This window comes from Rhopalosiphum padi, chromosome 3 (assembly GCF_020882245.1).
Source record: "Rhopalosiphum padi isolate XX-2018 chromosome 3, ASM2088224v1, whole genome shotgun sequence".
NCBI classification, from domain to species: domain Eukaryota; kingdom Metazoa; phylum Arthropoda; class Insecta; order Hemiptera; family Aphididae; genus Rhopalosiphum; species Rhopalosiphum padi.
In genome coordinates, this window is record NC_083599.1 from 11,684,108 (window position 1) to 11,703,342 (window position 19,235).

At 29.4% G+C, this 19,235-nt stretch overlaps 1 protein-coding gene across 3 annotated transcripts; it reads left to right on the forward strand.

Moving 5' to 3' along the window:
* The first annotated feature begins 920 nt into the window (after window positions 1-920).
* LOC132927424 (uncharacterized) lies at window positions 921-18,154 on the forward strand. Of its 3 annotated transcripts, none has more exons than XM_060991947.1 (23): window positions 921-2,042; window positions 2,113-2,326; window positions 4,139-4,294; window positions 4,360-4,579; window positions 4,659-4,959; window positions 6,602-6,988; window positions 8,165-8,344; window positions 8,434-9,106; window positions 9,175-9,317; window positions 9,411-9,655; window positions 9,742-9,908; window positions 9,982-10,667; window positions 10,739-10,882; window positions 11,198-11,394; window positions 11,467-12,270; window positions 12,380-12,763; window positions 12,868-13,034; window positions 13,154-13,484; window positions 13,557-14,013; window positions 15,332-15,544; window positions 15,661-17,147; window positions 17,287-17,426; window positions 17,505-18,154. In XM_060991947.1, the coding sequence occupies exons 1-23, from the start codon at window positions 1,709-1,711 to the stop codon at window positions 17,620-17,622; spliced, it is 8,148 nt and encodes a 2,715-aa protein (XP_060847930.1). In that variant the 5' UTR covers window positions 921-1,708; the 3' UTR covers window positions 17,623-18,154. The 3 variants fall into 3 exon arrangements, with proteins under 3 accessions (XP_060847930.1, XP_060847928.1, XP_060847929.1); XM_060991945.1 differs by having other exon boundaries at window positions 922-2,042; window positions 11,195-11,394; XM_060991946.1 differs by having other exon boundaries at window positions 922-2,042; window positions 11,195-11,394; window positions 11,470-12,270.
* The last annotated feature ends 1,081 nt before the right edge of the window (window positions 18,155-19,235 follow it).

A 19,235-nucleotide genomic window follows, 5' to 3' on the forward strand; every position in this document is an offset into this window, starting at 1 on the left:
TATACTAGGTACACATTACATATTTACAAAAAAAAAAAAGAAGAAAATTGTTGGTCTTAAAAATATATGAATGGTTAATCTTCTAATTGTATCAAACTATCAACACAATAATAGGGAAAATCTTTTGGAATAAAGGCCTCCTGTATTTATTTAGTATTATTTTAGATAGAATAAATTGTCCTAAATTAATTTGATCTTTATCCTTTAAGGTCCGCAGTGTAGCGTTAAAATGTGTCCGACTTCATTTTTAATGTCATCGTTGCAGTGTTAGGAAACCTTAAATGATAAAAATGAAATTTCTAAAATATCGCAAAGAATATTGTGTACGAAAACCTATGCGTAATATGGCTATTTAATCAGCCATACTTGAACAACGTAAAATATTCGATGTGATGATGTAAATAATATTTATCGTTTACGCGTTTACCACATTATATTATAGTATGATATATCACGGCAACTAATAAGTATGCTTTAGTTCAGTTTAGTAATAAGTAATGAATAATAAAGATTATAATTCATAATGCGTTAGGATTGTATTCGTATATCGTATAGAACTTTACTCGTATATTGGTTTTTGAATTGTGACGTACTCATAGACATATAAAGAGATCTTTAAAGAGTAATATATAAACTATAAAGAGTGTCTCTTTATATGTCTATGAACGTACTACGTCGTAATGGCATATATAAATGCTAATATGCTATAAATGCATAATGTGAATGTGACCGCGGTCCCAATATGTACCTTCATTAATGTTATCACAAGCGCGGTCCAGCCGGTTATGATGATGAGTACCACAGCCGCGGTCGTAGTAGACACCGTGGTATCCTCCGTGCTATCACGGACATCCGTATACATCGAACCATACTACCACAGTATTTTCCCTACTACCGTGCGCGTTCGGACGAATGCTTATATGTATTGTCCGACTGGTGTTTATGGCGGACGGTGGTAGTGGTGGTGGTTGTGGTGCCGACAAGTGATATAATCGTCGTCGTTCTTCCTTTTCTTCTTTTTCATGCCCGTTGTCATAATCGCATGTTAACGCGATATGTTTTACAAGGAAATTTTATTTTTTACTTTTTTTTGTTTTTGTTTTTGTTTGAATCTTTTAAATTTCACAGGGTCACTATTTGTGAGTTCGATTGTCTGATTATTTTTTCGCATTATCGTTGAAACGCGCACGTACGTCATACACATATTATTATCATTGTCGTTGTGTTGTGTCACTTTTCGCTGTGCACGAACGGACTACGTACCGGACGCGGAGGTATCCAGTGGCGAAATTTTCTAGCTGAATTTTACCAACAATTGCAAATGTTTTGAGTGTCTTCGAGGTCGCCATTACACGTGGTGCGTGTTTTGCAGAGTTCGTTTTCATACCATCGTAGTAACATGAACATTGCGCCGGTCGTGGCGCTGTGTTTAACGAGTGTGTGAGCGTATAAGCGCGTGTTATCATATTGTGAATATCTGGTGTTCAATTATCGCGTCGTAAAGCAAACTAACTGTTGTTAATAGTATTATTTCCCGTGATTACAAAGTCGTAGTGTCTCAACATTTATTTCACATGCGACATATGGAGAAATTTTCAGAATGTTGAACGAGTCGAATGCAGTGCCTGCTATGATGCTGATGTCGTCCTTCTACATAAACTATAAAAACTTGTTTGTTCTATACGTTTAGACATTTATTTGATATACTATGATAATGGACACTACGTCGACTGCTAATATTGCACAGCAGCAGTCGCCTGCTTATGGACTCATGAAACGAGGGAAACGTGGTGCAGCTGCACTCATTGCAGCTGATTGTTGTAATGCTGCAGCTGATACGGCTACCATCCAACAACAGCAGCAAGATGATGGTAGCGGAGATGCAGCTGCAGCTGATTCCGCTCTAACCCGTTGTAAATTACTGGACGATATGCTGGACGTGCTGCTTAATCCATACGATGCAATTGGCGAGTGGAATAATTTGGACTGGTTACGTTGGTTAATGGCCGGTGGTAAAACCCTAGATGAATTTAGTAGTGCAGGTAAGTTTTAATTTTAACTATTTAATTGTTTACCTATTATTTATTATTCAAATATTCTTTTTCTTTTTAGTTAAAGTATATGATTACGGCACATGTTGTGGCCTCGTTTGGACAGCCAATTATGTAGCATATAGATGTCGTACTTGTAGTATATCGCCTTGTATGTCTCTGTGTGGAGATTGTTTTAAGCGTGGTGATCATACAGGTCATGATTTCAATATGTTTCGTTCTCAAGCAGGAGGGGCATGTGATTGTGGAGATACGAGTGTAATGAAACCTGATGGGTAATATATATTAAAATATATCTCTTTATTTTTATTTTCATATCTTAATTTATAATAAATATTTTACATTAATCACAGTATTTTGGTAGGGAAATTTTATAAGTATACAATTATAGTTATAAATAATTAAATCACCACAATATTGTTTTTTTTTATTTTTATAGTGGTCAAACTTATTTTTAAAGTAAAAATTAATTTTATATTTAATTACAACTAAAAAAAATAATATATACAAATGTATTTGCGATATTTAGTTCATCTTATATTGGATATGAAGGATAATAATATTTAATAGGGTTAAAATTAATAATATTACAATTTATGGTAGGTAATTTTAAGTTTTTTTAATATCTGTTAAAATTTCAACTCTGATATATTATGAATAATGTATAAAAACAATTAATGTTCTAATTATTCAAACAACATAGTTGCATTTTTACATATAACATGTACTGGCAACCTAACCTGTGAATGTTAATACCCAAATTGAGGACAATATGGATCTTATCTAGGGAATGTAAACAATATTCATTAGGATAAAGTAAATAATTAATAAAATAAGGTTATAATTTAACATAAGTACTTGACAAATTTTTAGTTTCAATATACTATAATACTAATAGGTAGTTAATTAAACATATTATTTATACCTTTTAAATTATTAACTCATGAAATAAAATCCAAATGAGAAAATAATAATAGTTGACAATTAGTGAAAACTTTTTCGTTTTTATAGAAGTAAATAAATTTATTTGTTTTGATTTTAGTTAAATTTTACTTTTCTAATTTCTAATTATATGTCATAATATATTGATTCCATTAAATATATATGGTTATTACTCTTTATTAATTAAAGTACTTAAACTTTTCGATAACTAATTAGCAATATGTATATATGAAATCAGAGGTTGTCATATACTATGCGGTCTACCTGCGGTTTTTACATAGGCTTAAGTTTATTTTTAATAGATAAACTTTAATCTTTTTCTTCGGTCAATACTTTATCTTTATTGCCTTATACACAGATAACAATACTTCGACATTTTGTAAAAGTATGGTCTCAATAGCTCAGTACGTCATTTATTGCGCAACACAATTTATATTTTACACATTCAATATGTTGGCAAAAGATTTTTATAAAAAATTTTATACTTATTACTATTTTTTATTTTTTTATTAAAAATTAGTTTGTCAAAACAATTGTTGTCAATGAGTATAAATAAATTTAACGTAATACGTATAATACAATGATATATATTATTGCAGATATCTCATGGAAACATGGTGGCGTGGCATAAATAAATCAGATTTATTTAATGCATTTTTGAGAGATATGGCGGAAGTTTTTGTATAACATATTACATTATATTTATTTATACTCATTGACAACAATTTTTTTGACAAACTAATTTTTAATTATTAATTTTTTACTATTACTGCTACAATAATTATACTTTAATATTATGATATAATTTTTAATTTATTTATTTGTGGTAGACCGCATATTATATTCGTAAATCGCCGGTAGACCGCATACTATATGACAGCCAAATCAGATACCACTTTTCTAACATTTAAGATAAGTAATATCATTGCTTATGTTATATTAAAGACAATTTTTTATAGTTGAACATTTTATCAAAGTACTTTACTAAGTCAAATATATAGGTAGATTATATATAAATTATCAGGCTAATGTACAAAAAAAATGATTCAAACATCTATATAAATTACAACTATTTAATTGTATAAATTATGATCCAATATGTAAACAATATTTGTTGAATAAAATATATATTATTATTTTTCAAGGTTTTGTCGTAAACATAGCAGTACAAATAATATTGACGGTACTAGTACCAGCAGTAATAGTGGTTGTAAACAACCTCCAGCCGATTTGTTGAGGGTAGCTGAGAGAATAATGCCAAGACTTTTGTTACGACTTGTGCAGTATTTACGTGAAAACAGGTAGTTCATATTTAATTACTGATTTACTTGTTGAATACAAATTTTAAATAATAATTTTTTTTTAGCAAAATTGCTGATTCTAGAGCAAGCAATACATCACATATACCACCAGGTGTTGCAAGTTCTGCTGCTGCTGCTGCTGCTGCTGCTGCTGCTGGATTACCAAATCCGCAACAAAGTTTATTACTTATAGACTTAGACCCATTTTTGGGTATGTTACACGACCTTGGTGCTCTTGGAGCTGCTATGCGACGTGTCATGACTGTATCTTTGACCAATGAAAGAGTATGTTTATTGAAATATAATTGATATAATAAAAAAGTATGAAAAATAACTATAAGATTTTATTTTTATTTTTCTATAGATATACCGATGGGCATGTGATTACTACAGTAGCACTGGCAATTTTGTTAATGATTCTAATATACAACAACAACAGCAGCAGCAACAACAGACTATTTATACTATATACACAGATAAGGTGCGTCGTTATTATGCTGAAGCTATACATCAATACACTACCTCAACATCATCGTCGTCGTCATCATCAAGCAATCGTCGACGACGTCGTAGTAACACAAGGATTGGAGATGTTATACATGACAGTAATAGTCTTAGTAATTCTGAAGACGACGACGATGATGAAGATGATGAATTTGGACAAGGTAAATTTTAAACATTATAATATCTTATACTATTAAATATAGGATAAAAGTGTGGAATTTTGATGCTTTTGAAAAAGTAATATTATTTTAATAAAGGCTTAAATTTTATACTTTTGTAAATAAATGAGTTTCTACTTGTTATCTTTTATTAATATATTTGTTAGTATCTACCTATATGGAATATTTTCAATTTAATATTTTATTTTTTTTTAAATGGTTCTTACATCATAATGTTTCAAAAGTAACATTAATTTTTTTTATAAGAGATAATTTTTCATGATTGATTATATTTTTATGTTTAGCAACTACTTTTTACAATGCTAAAAATTATTTATTATTAGCTTTTAAAATAATTTAAATAACTTTTTGGCTCAAATATTTTTTTTATTCAAGATAATATTAGATAGGTTACCCAAAATTATAATAAAATGATTGCTGTATAAGGAAAAAATAAAACTAGTAATAATAAATTGTATTGGTACTAGTTATTATTAACTATCTTATTTTACAGTTAATTTACAAATTATTTATAGTTACTTTTTAAATGTATACTAAACTCTAGTATAAATGAAATAGTGCGTACAAATCATACAATTTTTAATATTATTACTTCCTAAACAATTTTAAAATTTAAAATTATTCTTAATGTAAAGAACTAAACCAATATTAATATTTTTTATATATACATTTATATCAAAGTTTTAATTGTATGATGAGGATATTAATTTTTTTAGATTTAATAAATTTATATTTATAATTGCAGTACACTAAAGTAAAAGTATTTAAATACTATATCAATATATATTTTCCAAAAATAAACTAGCATTTCTACCTTTTTTAAATTTATAATTAAAACTTAAATTGAAATTACTTGGGAGTTACTATAAGACAAAAGCTTATAAATATATAATTAATATTTATAATAATAAATTTTCTAAAAAAGTAATTAATTTTAGAAATGTTACCTTAATGCAGTGGTTCTCAACCTTTTTAAGCTCACATTTCTTATAACCATACATTATGACTGAACACTAAGAAAATTAAGTACTAGGAAGTTCTATTTTTAATACCTAATAATACTATACGCGTGTACCACGGTCGCGACTCCCGGCACACCTACAGCTAGTATGTGCCGCGAAACACTGGTTGAGAAATACTGACTTAATGTTACCTATTGAAAGATTAACTTAAGTGTTATACAATGTTTGAAATAGTTGTAAATTTATTTTTTTATTATTATACAGACCATTGAAGTTTAACTTTCATACATTGAATGGTTTCTTAAAAGAATATTGTTATTGGGTTTTCTTTAAATAGTTCGAACTATTCAATATTCATAAAGATATTTCTACATTGCATTAATTATGAAATATGAAATAACTTAAAATATATAAATCAAAGTTAGATTTTTATCATATTTTAATTTATAATTAACTGTAACTATAGGTGTATTTATTTTCCATTTTGTAGACTGATAACATTTTTTTCTTAATAAATAGGTAGTTTCCATTGTTATGTATTTTTATACAATTTTTTTGTATTCAAGTAAATAATCTAACATGTTTTTTTATTATATTTTATACGATATATTGTTTTTTATTACATTGTTATTGAGTATGAAATATGGATTAATTTTTTTTAGATGATTGGCTCGTTGATGGTCAGAATTGTACTGGACGAAAGAACAAATTGAATCATTCCAGTTTTTTGCAAGAGATTGTTTTTTGGACTGTTCGATATGAGTTTCCTCAAAAGATGGTCTGCTTTCTGTTGAACATGTTGCCTGATGCGGCATACAAGGAAGCATTGACTGAAGCATTTGTTATGCATTATGGATGTGTTGCTCGTGTTTTGGCCACAACAAGAGATTCGGATACTCTTTCTAACCATATTGTTCACATTAGTGTTCAATTGTTTAGTAATGAAGCATTAGCTACACGCATGGTCGACAAATTAGGATTACTTAGAATAATGGTATCAAGCTTAAGGCGCATGATGACAAAAATACTGATACCTTCAACGTTACTTGGTAATTGATACATTTAATTATCAACTTAGAATAAGAAAATTTTAACTTTTAAATACACTCAAGTTTTGGTAACTCAAATTTGTTGTTCTATTATCTAAGACATGTTGGCTAACACTTTGACTGTGGCATGGTTTGTCCTGAGCGATTGCCCTATACGAAAAAATTTTTGTAATAATAGTAGTAAGTATAATAAAAATATAAAAAATGCCCGGAATCTCAAACCACCGCAAATTAAACAATTTCAACCGTTTATCTGTGCGGTGTCGCAAGCACAAATAGCTTATTGTATGCTGGTATTATTGGGAGAGATCAGAAAGTAATACAGGTTGTCGATGATGCGCCGACGCCCACCGCATAGAACAAATACAATTTGTCGACCTCAGCAGTCAAAGTGTTAATTACAAAGCAAGTTAAGCTATTATACAAGAATTTTAAAAGTGTACAATTTTTGTAATTTTTTTAATAGTAATTAAATTGCTTCAAAATTAAAATACCAATAAACCTCAGAGATAATTTTATAATAGGCCAATTCACTGTAGTTGTGTAAACAATAAAGTAAAATGAAATATTGTGAACTTACATTTTGCTATGTTTTTGTTTATAAGATGAAAACAATAACGTAGATGGTGCATCTTCTTATTGTTAAATAATTTAATAATCTTTTTTTATTTAATAAATAATAGGCAAATTTTTGATTCATCTCAAATTGTTTTCATTATAAATACATTTCAATTTACCTTAATGACTTATTAGATTGTGATGATGAAGAACATCCATAAATTAAACATATTTTTGTGAGTGAAGAAATGAAACATAAAATAAATATATTGAAAGCAATAAAGGTTGGAAGATTGAACTACTAAATTGTTTAAAGAGTATAATTTATTGATAAAAATGTATTAATTAAATAAAACAAATTATCCTTACACTACTACTTTAAAAAAAAATTAACATGAGGTATATGTATATGAGCTTCTAGTTTATTTATTTAATTTATCGGTTTTAATAATAATTTTTTTTTAAGATTTTCGATAACTTGGTAACTTTTTTCCCCAATGAATTTTGAATTACCATGCATAAATGATGTATAGAATAATAATTTTTAATCATGTATAATGTAACTATTATATTGCATATACCTACATATATTTATATATTATTTATATTTTGTTATAGATCCCATGAAAAACAGACACAGGGTTGTAGATTGTTCAAAGGCTGTTATGAAAGAGCATTGTTATTGGCCACTGGTCAGCGATCTAAACAATGTTTTATCGCATAGGCCAATTGCAGTTAAATTCATGTGTGATGACCGTTTATTAGATTCATGGTTTTCATATTTATCAATGTTTCAAGGTAAATTTTGTGTTTCTTGGTTAAATAATCTAAATTGATAAATTAGTTATACTGTAAATAAATATATTAATAAAAACTAATGTTTGTAGGAATGAATGTTAATTGTCGAGAGTTGGGACATCATGTTGAATTTGAACCAAACACTTATTATGCTGCTTTTAGTGCTGAACTTGAAGCTAGTGCATATCCTATGTGGGCCATGCTGTCACATCTTACATCTGCTGACACTTTGTCGTTATCCTCTCGTGTGTTACGTGCTTGTCTTAAACGTCTCCGTAAATGGCTTGTAGATGTAGGTTACTACTCTAATCAGAATGAGAATCGGAGATTTGATGATATTACTTCCTCTACTAGTAACAGTATAATTACTAGCACGAACCCAGTTCAACGATTTGATGATCGCCATCAGTTCACTTTTCACTTGCCTTTGCACCGGTATTTGGCAGTATTTTTATGTCAAGCTGTGCGTGCACAAGGTGCTCATATTGAAGACATTATACCACGAAGCAATAAGGAAAATTCAGCTGAAAGAGACTCATTGTTAATAGCAATTGCTTCACATCCTGTACGCGCTCAATCAGCATTCTATGAAATTATGCAGGGTACATGGGTGCGTAATGGCCTACAAATTAAAGGTCAAGCTATGACGTATATCCAATCAAATTTTTGTATATCTATGGTAGATGCTGACATATATTTACTTCAACTTTGTCTATCTGAATTATCAGATGCCAACATATTCATGTCTTTAATATTGGAAAAGTAATCATTATCTATATTATTATTTTATTGTATAAGTTGGTTAATTACTTTTATTAATAATATTGTAGGTTTAAAGTGTATGATTGGATGCATGCAGTCAAAAATGGGGGATTACCTCAAGTAATGGATTCAGAAGAATATGATGCAGCACCTAGTATGGAAGGCTTATTAGTTTTCCTTGCTACTTTAATAGGTGTTCGTACCAATTTATGTAAGTTGTATTGTATTTAAGTATGATTGATAAATATGAATTTATTACTTACCTACCTAAATTAATATTTAAAAAAAATTAATTATTTATTAGGTTCTGATGAAGATTATGATTATTGTCAGTCACAATTAGAAATGGTTACATTATTATGTGTTTCTGATAAAACACACAGTCAATTAATGGAACTAATGCCTGAGCGCTGTGGTGGTATTCAAACTAGCGCTACAACTACTACTAGTCCTATAAATACCAGTGGTGATGGTGCATCTCGAAATCCTCCCTCCCTTGACCAAGAATCTCCACCATCTATGCGGGATTTTGAAACTGTATTACAAGCTGTAAGATTAAATAAATTGGCTTATTTTTTAACCTTATACATTAAATATAGCAAATATTTCATAATCATTTATTATTGTAATTAAAGGTAGCAGAATATAAAAGACCTCAATTTGAAGCATCTGGTAACATGCAACAAGGACTGTATGTGCCTTTAGCACATGTCTGGAAAAAATTGTACGATCCAGTGCATGTCCTTTTAAGAGCTGTACATAGACGTGACTTCCAATCATCCATGGATCGTTACACAACTTTGTATGTTATAATCATTTTTTTTTAACATAATAGTTTACATTTTAATATGATCATCATTTAATGTATTTTGTAGTATGCGTTCTATCGGAGTGCTGAAACAAAATCAAAATACTTGGCCACCGTATAGGATGCCGCAAAAACACCATCCAGCGTATCGCAATCCTTGCAGAGCACTATTGACTAAGATATTTTATGCTGTGGTCTGGCATTGCTTATACCGTTCAACAATTTATCGAGATATTAGTGAACATACACTTAGTTTACTGGTCTATCTCCTTGACCAAGCATGGATATGTTATGATAACGCTCCCATTGACACTAGTGAATTTTATAATCAAGAACCAATGGATACAGATCCACCAACTAATCAGTCTGCATCATCATCAGCAGCTTTATCTAAAGAATATTTCTTTAAAGAGAGCCACTTTTCTCCACCAAAAAGAAGGATCAAATTAATTTTAGCAAATCCTAATAGTGTACCAGTTACTTCTAAAGAAACAACACTCTTGCTATTGAATCATTGGTATGATCATGACAATTTGGCATTAAATTTTTGTACTACTATCACACATGTTGAGTTGCCACCCCCTTTCACTCGTTATTTTTTTGGTGGAGAAGCAACTAGTGCTACTTCTAATGTAACGGCTGCTTCAACAATGGCAACCAATTTATTTGATTATTTTACATCATCTGTAGCAGCAGCTGCTTCTGTTGCTAGCTCTTCATCACCAATTACTGTTCCTCATAACTTTGAACCTGGTAAGAATAATTAATAAAATTAACTAATGAATTTAATTATTCATTAATGATTAATATACATATGTTTTTAGGTAACTCACAACAACAACCTAATGTTGTTCCATCCTTGGCTACAATAGCTGGAAATGAAATACCTCTACCTGGTTCTTCTATTCCTACACGTCCACCTTTTTATAGTTTAAATGCTGCAGCAGCTGCTACATCTTCTACAATGGGTAATACATATTATACAGATTAATATAAGGTTTTTGAATATATTATATTGACTTAATCCATACTATACTAATATTAAATACTGGTGTTTTGTTAAAAGGGTGAAATTTATAAAAATCAACTTTTTAATATCATTTTCAGAAAAAAATAAAATAATTTATAAACCTTCAATTATGTTGGTTACACTTTTCAACAATCCATCGATATTATACTATTTTTTGTGTTTATATTAAAACGTTTTTAATTATTTGATGGTTCAATATTTTGTGTAAATGATGTAAAAAATGTCAATCTTTTCATTTTTTTCTTTTTAGCAGATTCTGCGTTAAATCGTGTTAAACAACGTTTGCAATTCTTACGTCCTCCACCAAAAACAGATTCGCTTACACATGAACAACATCAGTCATCATCGTCATCATATGATAATGTGCCAATTATTGATCTTACCTTTCCTGAATGTCCATTTGAGTTTCTTAATGATAATGAAACATCAATATTGGCAATTGATAAAAATGTAAGTGATGATGAATAATTAATTTGTTTATATCTAAATTGCACCTATATTATAATAATTTTTTATTTTAAGCAGACAGTGATAGAAGTTGATGATCAACAAAATTCATCGGTATCTGTAAATGAGAGTATCATTTCCTTGCTCTTAAAATTGCACTCACAGTTGTCGGGTGAACCAGATTCATATCAGCCGCCTGTATTATCACATCAATCAACCACTTCAAATAATTTAATTGACGGGACCATGACATCAGAAAATGATGATATCCAAGAAGTTCCGCCATGTGGTGATGGGGCATTTTTTGTAGGTCGTTTGTTAGATAGGATAGCTAGAAGGTCGAAATTATGTTATGATTGCATATTGCATACTAAAAAGGCTTTATGGCCAATCGCAGTAGTATTGCGAGAAACTGCTTCAAGGGATGATGAAGAGCGTGAGCGGCGGGAACGTAAACGCCGGGCCCGTGACAAGCAACGACAAATGATGGAGGAAATGGCACGAGCCCAACGTGCATTTCTTGAAAGTGCACGTCGCTCGGGAGATCTAGATTCTACTGATACACAATTACAATCTTCCAGTGGCACTACTTCAAACATGGAATGTGACATACCGGCTCCTTCTGTGGAGCTATCTACTTCAACTGCTTGTAGTAGTGAAGCAGCCACTACCTCGATGTTGGCAAATACTATAGTTGAAATAGATGAAAATAGTAGTAGTAGTAATAGTACTACAACAAAAGAATCGGCAACTAATATTCTTGGATCTGATCAACACGAAACCACATTGACCGTAGATTGTGTGATTTGTAATCAAACTGTAAGTGTACAGATAGAGCAACAGCGTCAAGATCCAGTAGGATTAGTGATATTGGTTCAAGTATGTCCCTTTTTAAATTTTAGAAATAATTTTAAAATAAATATAATAATTATTAATTACCTAATGTTTATTATTATCATTATAAATTAATTCTATTTTATTATTGTAGGGTACAAACGTTTTAGCACATAGACGGCATATTGTTTCACAACCAATAATATCAACAAATCAATACAATGTTAATAATATAAATACTACCGAGTATCAGCAACAACCATTAGATACAGAAAAAACCACTGGTCTCACAAATATTAATAATGTTGAGAATAGTTGTGTAGTCAACAATGAACAAAATTATTATCATTTTTGGCCTGCTCTACCACCATTGAATTCGCATCAACATCACCAACAATCTACATCTGTAGTAAATGATTCTAAATCACTGCAACAACATAGTCAACCAATTGTGACAACAATTGCTGATAATTACGATGCAACTACATATGCTTCACATTCTGATCGACGCAAACGTTTGATGTCACAATATTTTAATGTGAGTTTTTTTCTGTTAACTTAAATTCTTGTACAGTTGAACATTAATGTACTTGAATTTTACATTATAATTATTTATATTTATAAATTTTATTGATTTTGTAGAACTTGGATAAGGCTGATTTTGAAGTTGGATCTCTTACAACTACTACTAGTGCTACTCCAATTGGTGGTAATGTCCATGTACAAACCTGTGGTCATCATTTACATTTGAGGTGTTGGAGTTCATATCTTGCATCGTTACGTGGTGCTCAGCGTTTTAATGCAGACCGGTAATTAATAGATTTAAACATTAATATTATATACAATAATTTGGTTGTATATGAATGATGACTTTTAGAATTTTTTTATATTCAATAATAAAAAATGTATTATGCTTACACTTTTACAGTGGTGAATATAGTTGTCCACTTTGTCGGCAATTAGCCAATTCTTTAATGCCATTAATACCAGAAGTTTCTATCGATCAAAACCAGCAACAACGAGGCTGTGCCCCTATTAACAATATTATTACCACAAGTGCTATGTCTGATGCTGTGAGTAAATTGACAGAACTAGTAAAACAGCAAGAATATGAATCACCAAATCCAGAACCATCTAGTGATGCTGTTTGCTGCAGTGAAACATCAGCTTCTGTTTTCTTTGGTGATACAGAGAATATTGTTAATCGACATCCCTTGCATCAGAATGTTAATCACCATCGTTTTATTGATTATTTTGAGGTTTGTATTCTCAATAATATATTGATAGTTTTATAAATACAGTAAAATATTACAAGATATTTTTATTTTTAGTTAAATGATGAAGTACATAATATTAATCCTGCTGCTGGTGGAGAAGATGAAATTGATGACAATGTAGGAGAGGAAGAAGATTTAGATTTAGACAGTGAAGAAGATCCTTTATTAAGTGCTGTTAATAGATGTGTGAGCGATATGATTTCTATGACTATAGTCACAGCTGCAGCTCAAACTGTATCATTGCCACACACATTGATATCAACTCAAATAGAAAAAATGTACAAAATAAGATGGCATAGTGTTGTATCTGTGGCTTGGACAAATATCCAAGTGGAATTGGTGCAGCGCAACAACAGTCTTATAGAACAACTGCAGCAAGATCAGTCATCAATACATCACGGTAATAATTATTATCGTCGACTCAATTTGTTTTCTACTACTGCAGTTAATGCTACAGACATTAATGGCAGCAATAATTATTACAACATGCTACCCAAGCGCAATTGTATAGGTATGTATGTTTTGGTCTACTTCTGTGTTGTCTCTGTCTAACTAAAACATGATATATCAAATTATACATCCAGGATAATTTATTTTACTCTATTATTTTTAACATAAGAATAATTTAACTTATTTTACAATTTTAAGGTAAAAATTATCCAGGGCACCATGTAGTCTATTTTTGTTATATTAATTTTGAAGCAAGTTTTAAAAATATTAAATTTTCCAAAAAACTTATATTTTTAAAATACTTATAAATTGTTTCATTATCATAATATTAAGAACAAATTAGTATGTAGAATTTGTATTATTATGTCCATTTGTAAGGCAGAAATAACATATGCAGATATAACGATTTTGTCAATTAAATTAAAATGTACAATAGCAAATAATATTTTTAAATTTAAATTGTCATTAGTATAATATAATATGTGTGTGTGTCGTATCTATATTTCATTATTATCCATTTCTTGAAATGGATGTAAAGACTACAGTAGAATCCGCTTATTTGGGACATCACATAAAGGGGACAACTGCTTAATAGGGACAGATTGGCATAGTCCCAAACAAATGTATCAGTTTATTAGTTATTCGGTTAATCGGGACAGTCGAAAAATGGGGGCAAATAGGTCACCGCCCAATGTGTCCCAATTAAGTGGATTCTACCATTGATTATAGAATAATAATTCTATAATATTCTATAATCAATGATTCTACTATATATATATAATATAATTTTTTCTATTACTTAGGTATCCTTGTCATATTTAAACAATAAACATTATAATCTAGGTTAAATAAAAACTAATTTCACTATTACAATTTAATTTATTTGTCATTCTTTATTATTAGTGCACTGATTGTAATTTAGAATAAAAGTAAAAATATTAGAATACATATTAATTTAAAATTAATAAATATTTAATTTTGTTCGATTCATAATCGCTATTAGTTTTATTACCTTAAAAACAATTGAAATCAATATATATTTTGAATTTTTGATATTTTAACTGTAGGAATTATCCTCTTATTCTTTACAATAAATGGATTAACAAAAACAAAAAATCTTATTTTTATATAGGAAACATTATTGATCATAATCACTGTTAATAGCAAAATTATTTAAAAGTTATAATTAAACGATAATAAACTTGTTAAAATTAACAATAATAGATCATTAAATAAATTCAACCATGAAAAATTATATTAATTTTTCAAGAAATAGATTATAACACAATATATATGCGACACATATTCACTATAGATTTTTTAATTATTTTGTTTGTTTTTTAATACTTATGTTAAATGATTAAATTTCAATTTTCTAGCACCATTGTTAAAAGTATTGCGTGCGAGTGCTCGGTCTTTGATGGCCAAATACCAAACTCCCGATTATAATCCCATTAGTGATGTATGGTACAAATTAATTGGTTGCGATCAGCCTCGACAACAATTAAGCAATACTTATCCACCATTAATGATGCGTGATCCATGCTCTGTACTCTTACAACTTGTTTTGTTATTACCTACTCTAGACCGTGGTATGTATGATGTTCTTAATTTGTACTGTACTTTTTTTGATCATAAAATTTAAAAATAACTTGTAGTTTATTAAATAACATACTTAAATCTAATATGAGTTTCATCATATGTTTAGATTTGTTTGATACATTAATCAAACTCACTTACAACATGCAATTGTATATAGCTGGGTTGAAAGTCGCCTCTACATGGAATCGTAACTGTAAATTCAACCGCCAACTTTATCACCGCCGACGACATCACAGTGGTTTCAATACAAGAAAAATATCAACAAAAACTGAAGAAAGAACTGATGGAAGCACTAGTGCTCAGATGGATTTAGATGATGAACACAATAATAAATTATCATCATTGTCTATGGATATAACCGAAGTTGACAATACACTACCATTAACACCTTTATTTTCACAAGTTGTAGCTTTAGCCAAAACAATAGTGTTTTTATCGGATGATGATGAAACGGAAATAGTCAACATTGGTTCAATAGTTAATAATGATGATGAATTTATGATGCACCAAGAAGATGAAGGTGTTGAAAATGTTGTTAGTGATGAAAAACTTGACAGGTCAATAGATGCTTCAGAAAATGACGAAGAAAATATGTTGCTTCTAGAATCTTATGGAAGACGAAGTACACTGCCATTTTTGCGGTTTGCTGCTCTATTGAAAAAATATATTAATGAAGATGATGATGATAATCTAGAAGACCACCCAGAATTCACAATGTCATCGTCACAACTTAGTAATTTTAATGTAGAACAAAACAAACAAAAAGAACAACTATTGGATGGCCAAGTGCGTCATAGCCATAAACTTTCACCACCATCGGTTGAAGTTAACTACAACGTCAATTTTTCTAGTACAAATTCTTCTCATCATCATCAACATTGGTCAAAAGACGATTATGAATACCTAATGCTCGCTCGGTATCTAAAACTATTAAATAATAATGAAGAAGCTCATGAGGTCAGTGGTCATTGTGAAGAAAGCTATAGCTACAGTTGTTCCATTGAAAATAACGACAATCAAAATCAGAACAACTATGAAAAAAGACAAAGTATGCCATTGCTGCCACCGTCTGCCATGGAAGCTGTCATTTGGCCACAATGGTCATATAATACCAACGATATAAGTAATAAAATTTCAACAACTATTTCTCGTACATGGTTTACATGTTTTCGTGAATCATTGACTACCAAAATACCTAAAGCCACTATCATCGGTGAAAATACTACTACCATTGTTTCTTCTGCTGCTGCTGAAATTGATCCAAATTCAAAAGCCACCACTTCAGCTAATATCATAATGGCTGCACGTATGTTACTTTTTGCTGACTGCTGTGATGGTGGTGGTGTCACTGATGACACCAACGCTGGTATCTTAGATAGCAGCCGTAGTTTATTCCCACCAATCAATTGGACGGGACCTCGATTGTTGAAGCTGCCACATCTATATGATGATGTTTTCCAGTACTATCATGGTAGGGCCTGTCATCGGTGTCATGGTGTGCCACGAGAGACTAGCGTGTGTTTGGTTTGTGGTACTGTGGTATGCCTGAAAGAAAATTGTTGTAAAACAAATCACATTTACGAAGCAGTACAAGTATGTTATCTTTAATATTCATTAATATTATTAGGAAATAATGATTATCGATTGAATAAAAATTAATTATTTTTTTTTATTAAAACATTAATAGCTTGATGTTCCTTAAATATTAAATTTGTTTTATCTTGTATATTAGCACTCATTGGAATGTGGCGGTGGTACAGGTATGTTCTTAGTTGTGACTTCAAGTTCCGTTGTAGTAATTCGTGGCAAACGAGCATGTCTTTGGGGATCTGTTTACCTGGATGCATTTGGTGAAGAAGATCGGGAACTCAAGTAAATTTTTATAAATCAATTAATTTAATTAAAAATTGTATTTAAATATTGACATATTTAATTATTGTCTTAAAACAGACGTGGAAAACCATTATATCTAAGTGCAGAACGATACAGACTGTTGGAACATCAGTGGTTGGCGCATAGATTTGATCACACTAATAAGAAATGGGTATGGCACAGAGATGCGTTGTAAATAATATGAAGATAACAATTATGATAATGGCTTTGATAATATACACAATGTTACTTGAATTAGTAGTTTTAATATTAGTCTAACAAACAACGGCAACTGGTGTCATTACCATTTCTTTAATAATGTTGTGATATGTTTCTTATTCTAAAACCTTAATGGTATATTGTGTTGTAAACAATTTTTTATAATTATTGTTATTATTTACGTATGAACTATTATTATTTTATTATCTTAACTATTTTACTCCCATTACAATTATATTAAAAATAATTATGTATATAAAACATGTTTATTTATGTGAATTTATTATTAATTATTATGCCGTGTGTATGTACGTAACATAGCACCCATTCTTTTATTATCTTAATATACATATGTAATAACTACATATTTGTGAGCCGTGTTTACTTATCCATTATTATTATAATTATTATATACTTGTTTTTTGTTGTTGTAGAAGCTATACAACTATCAACTGTATCACACCTATGTATACACTTGAATAATATATATTTAATAATAACAATATTAATGATGTAGAATGTACAACTACTTTTTATACTTAAATATTATTTGTCATATTTTAGTGTGTTCCCTTAAATTAAATTTAAGTAATGACATATTTATGTGTTAGAAATTTTAGAAATCTAACAGAAAGCTTGTTATTTAGGTAGATAATCAACCATTTCCACTTTTTGTATTTATTTATCTGTGATAGGAAATAAAGTCATTTTCTTCACAGATGTATAGTATTTAGATGTAAAAATATTATTATCATTTTATAGGTAGTAAAATGCACTGATATTATTATAGTTATGATAATTTGTGTATTTATATTAAATTTAAGATATTAAAGTATTCAGAACTAACTGTATTCTGAAATGTAAAATGGTTGGTTAAACATGTAAGAAAAAATGCCTACAACTTAAAGCTATTAACAATTTTTAAGATAATAGGAATTATTTTCAACCATCAAATCTAATGTTTAACCAAACATAATACTAAGTAATAAATTAAAAGTGTTAAATGTATAAGTTAAATGATGATATTTTCAAAATATTTAATTTATTGTAAACAACAATTGAAACTTAAATTTTATATGTAATTTGAGCTACGATTAAAGATATATCTTTAATCGTTATTTGAGCTTAAAAAAATATCTGTAAAATATTGTTTTTTCATCTGAGATCAGTGTAGTATAAAAAAAAAGTCAATTTTAGATTTAGGATTCTCTATAAATAATAAAATATGTATGGACGATAAATCCATTTTGTCTTGTAACACTGTACAAATTGGCATATCAAGAAACAGTTTTTTAACCATGTACTTTGTTGTATGTCACAGGATTTACTTCATACTGTATCATACTATAAAATTGCATATTAATTGTATTTTCAGTATACTCCATACTTTATAGGTATTTATATATTGTATGTTAGATTGAACAATTTACCTTTTAAAACATCAATTATTAAGATTAATTGTACTTATTGTAATGTGGTTTTAATTGTATACTCTATTTGGGGGGAGCTATTTACATAATTTAAATCCTTGCTTGTTTAACTAATATTATTCTAATTATTAACTGCAGGTAAAATGTATATTACAAAAAT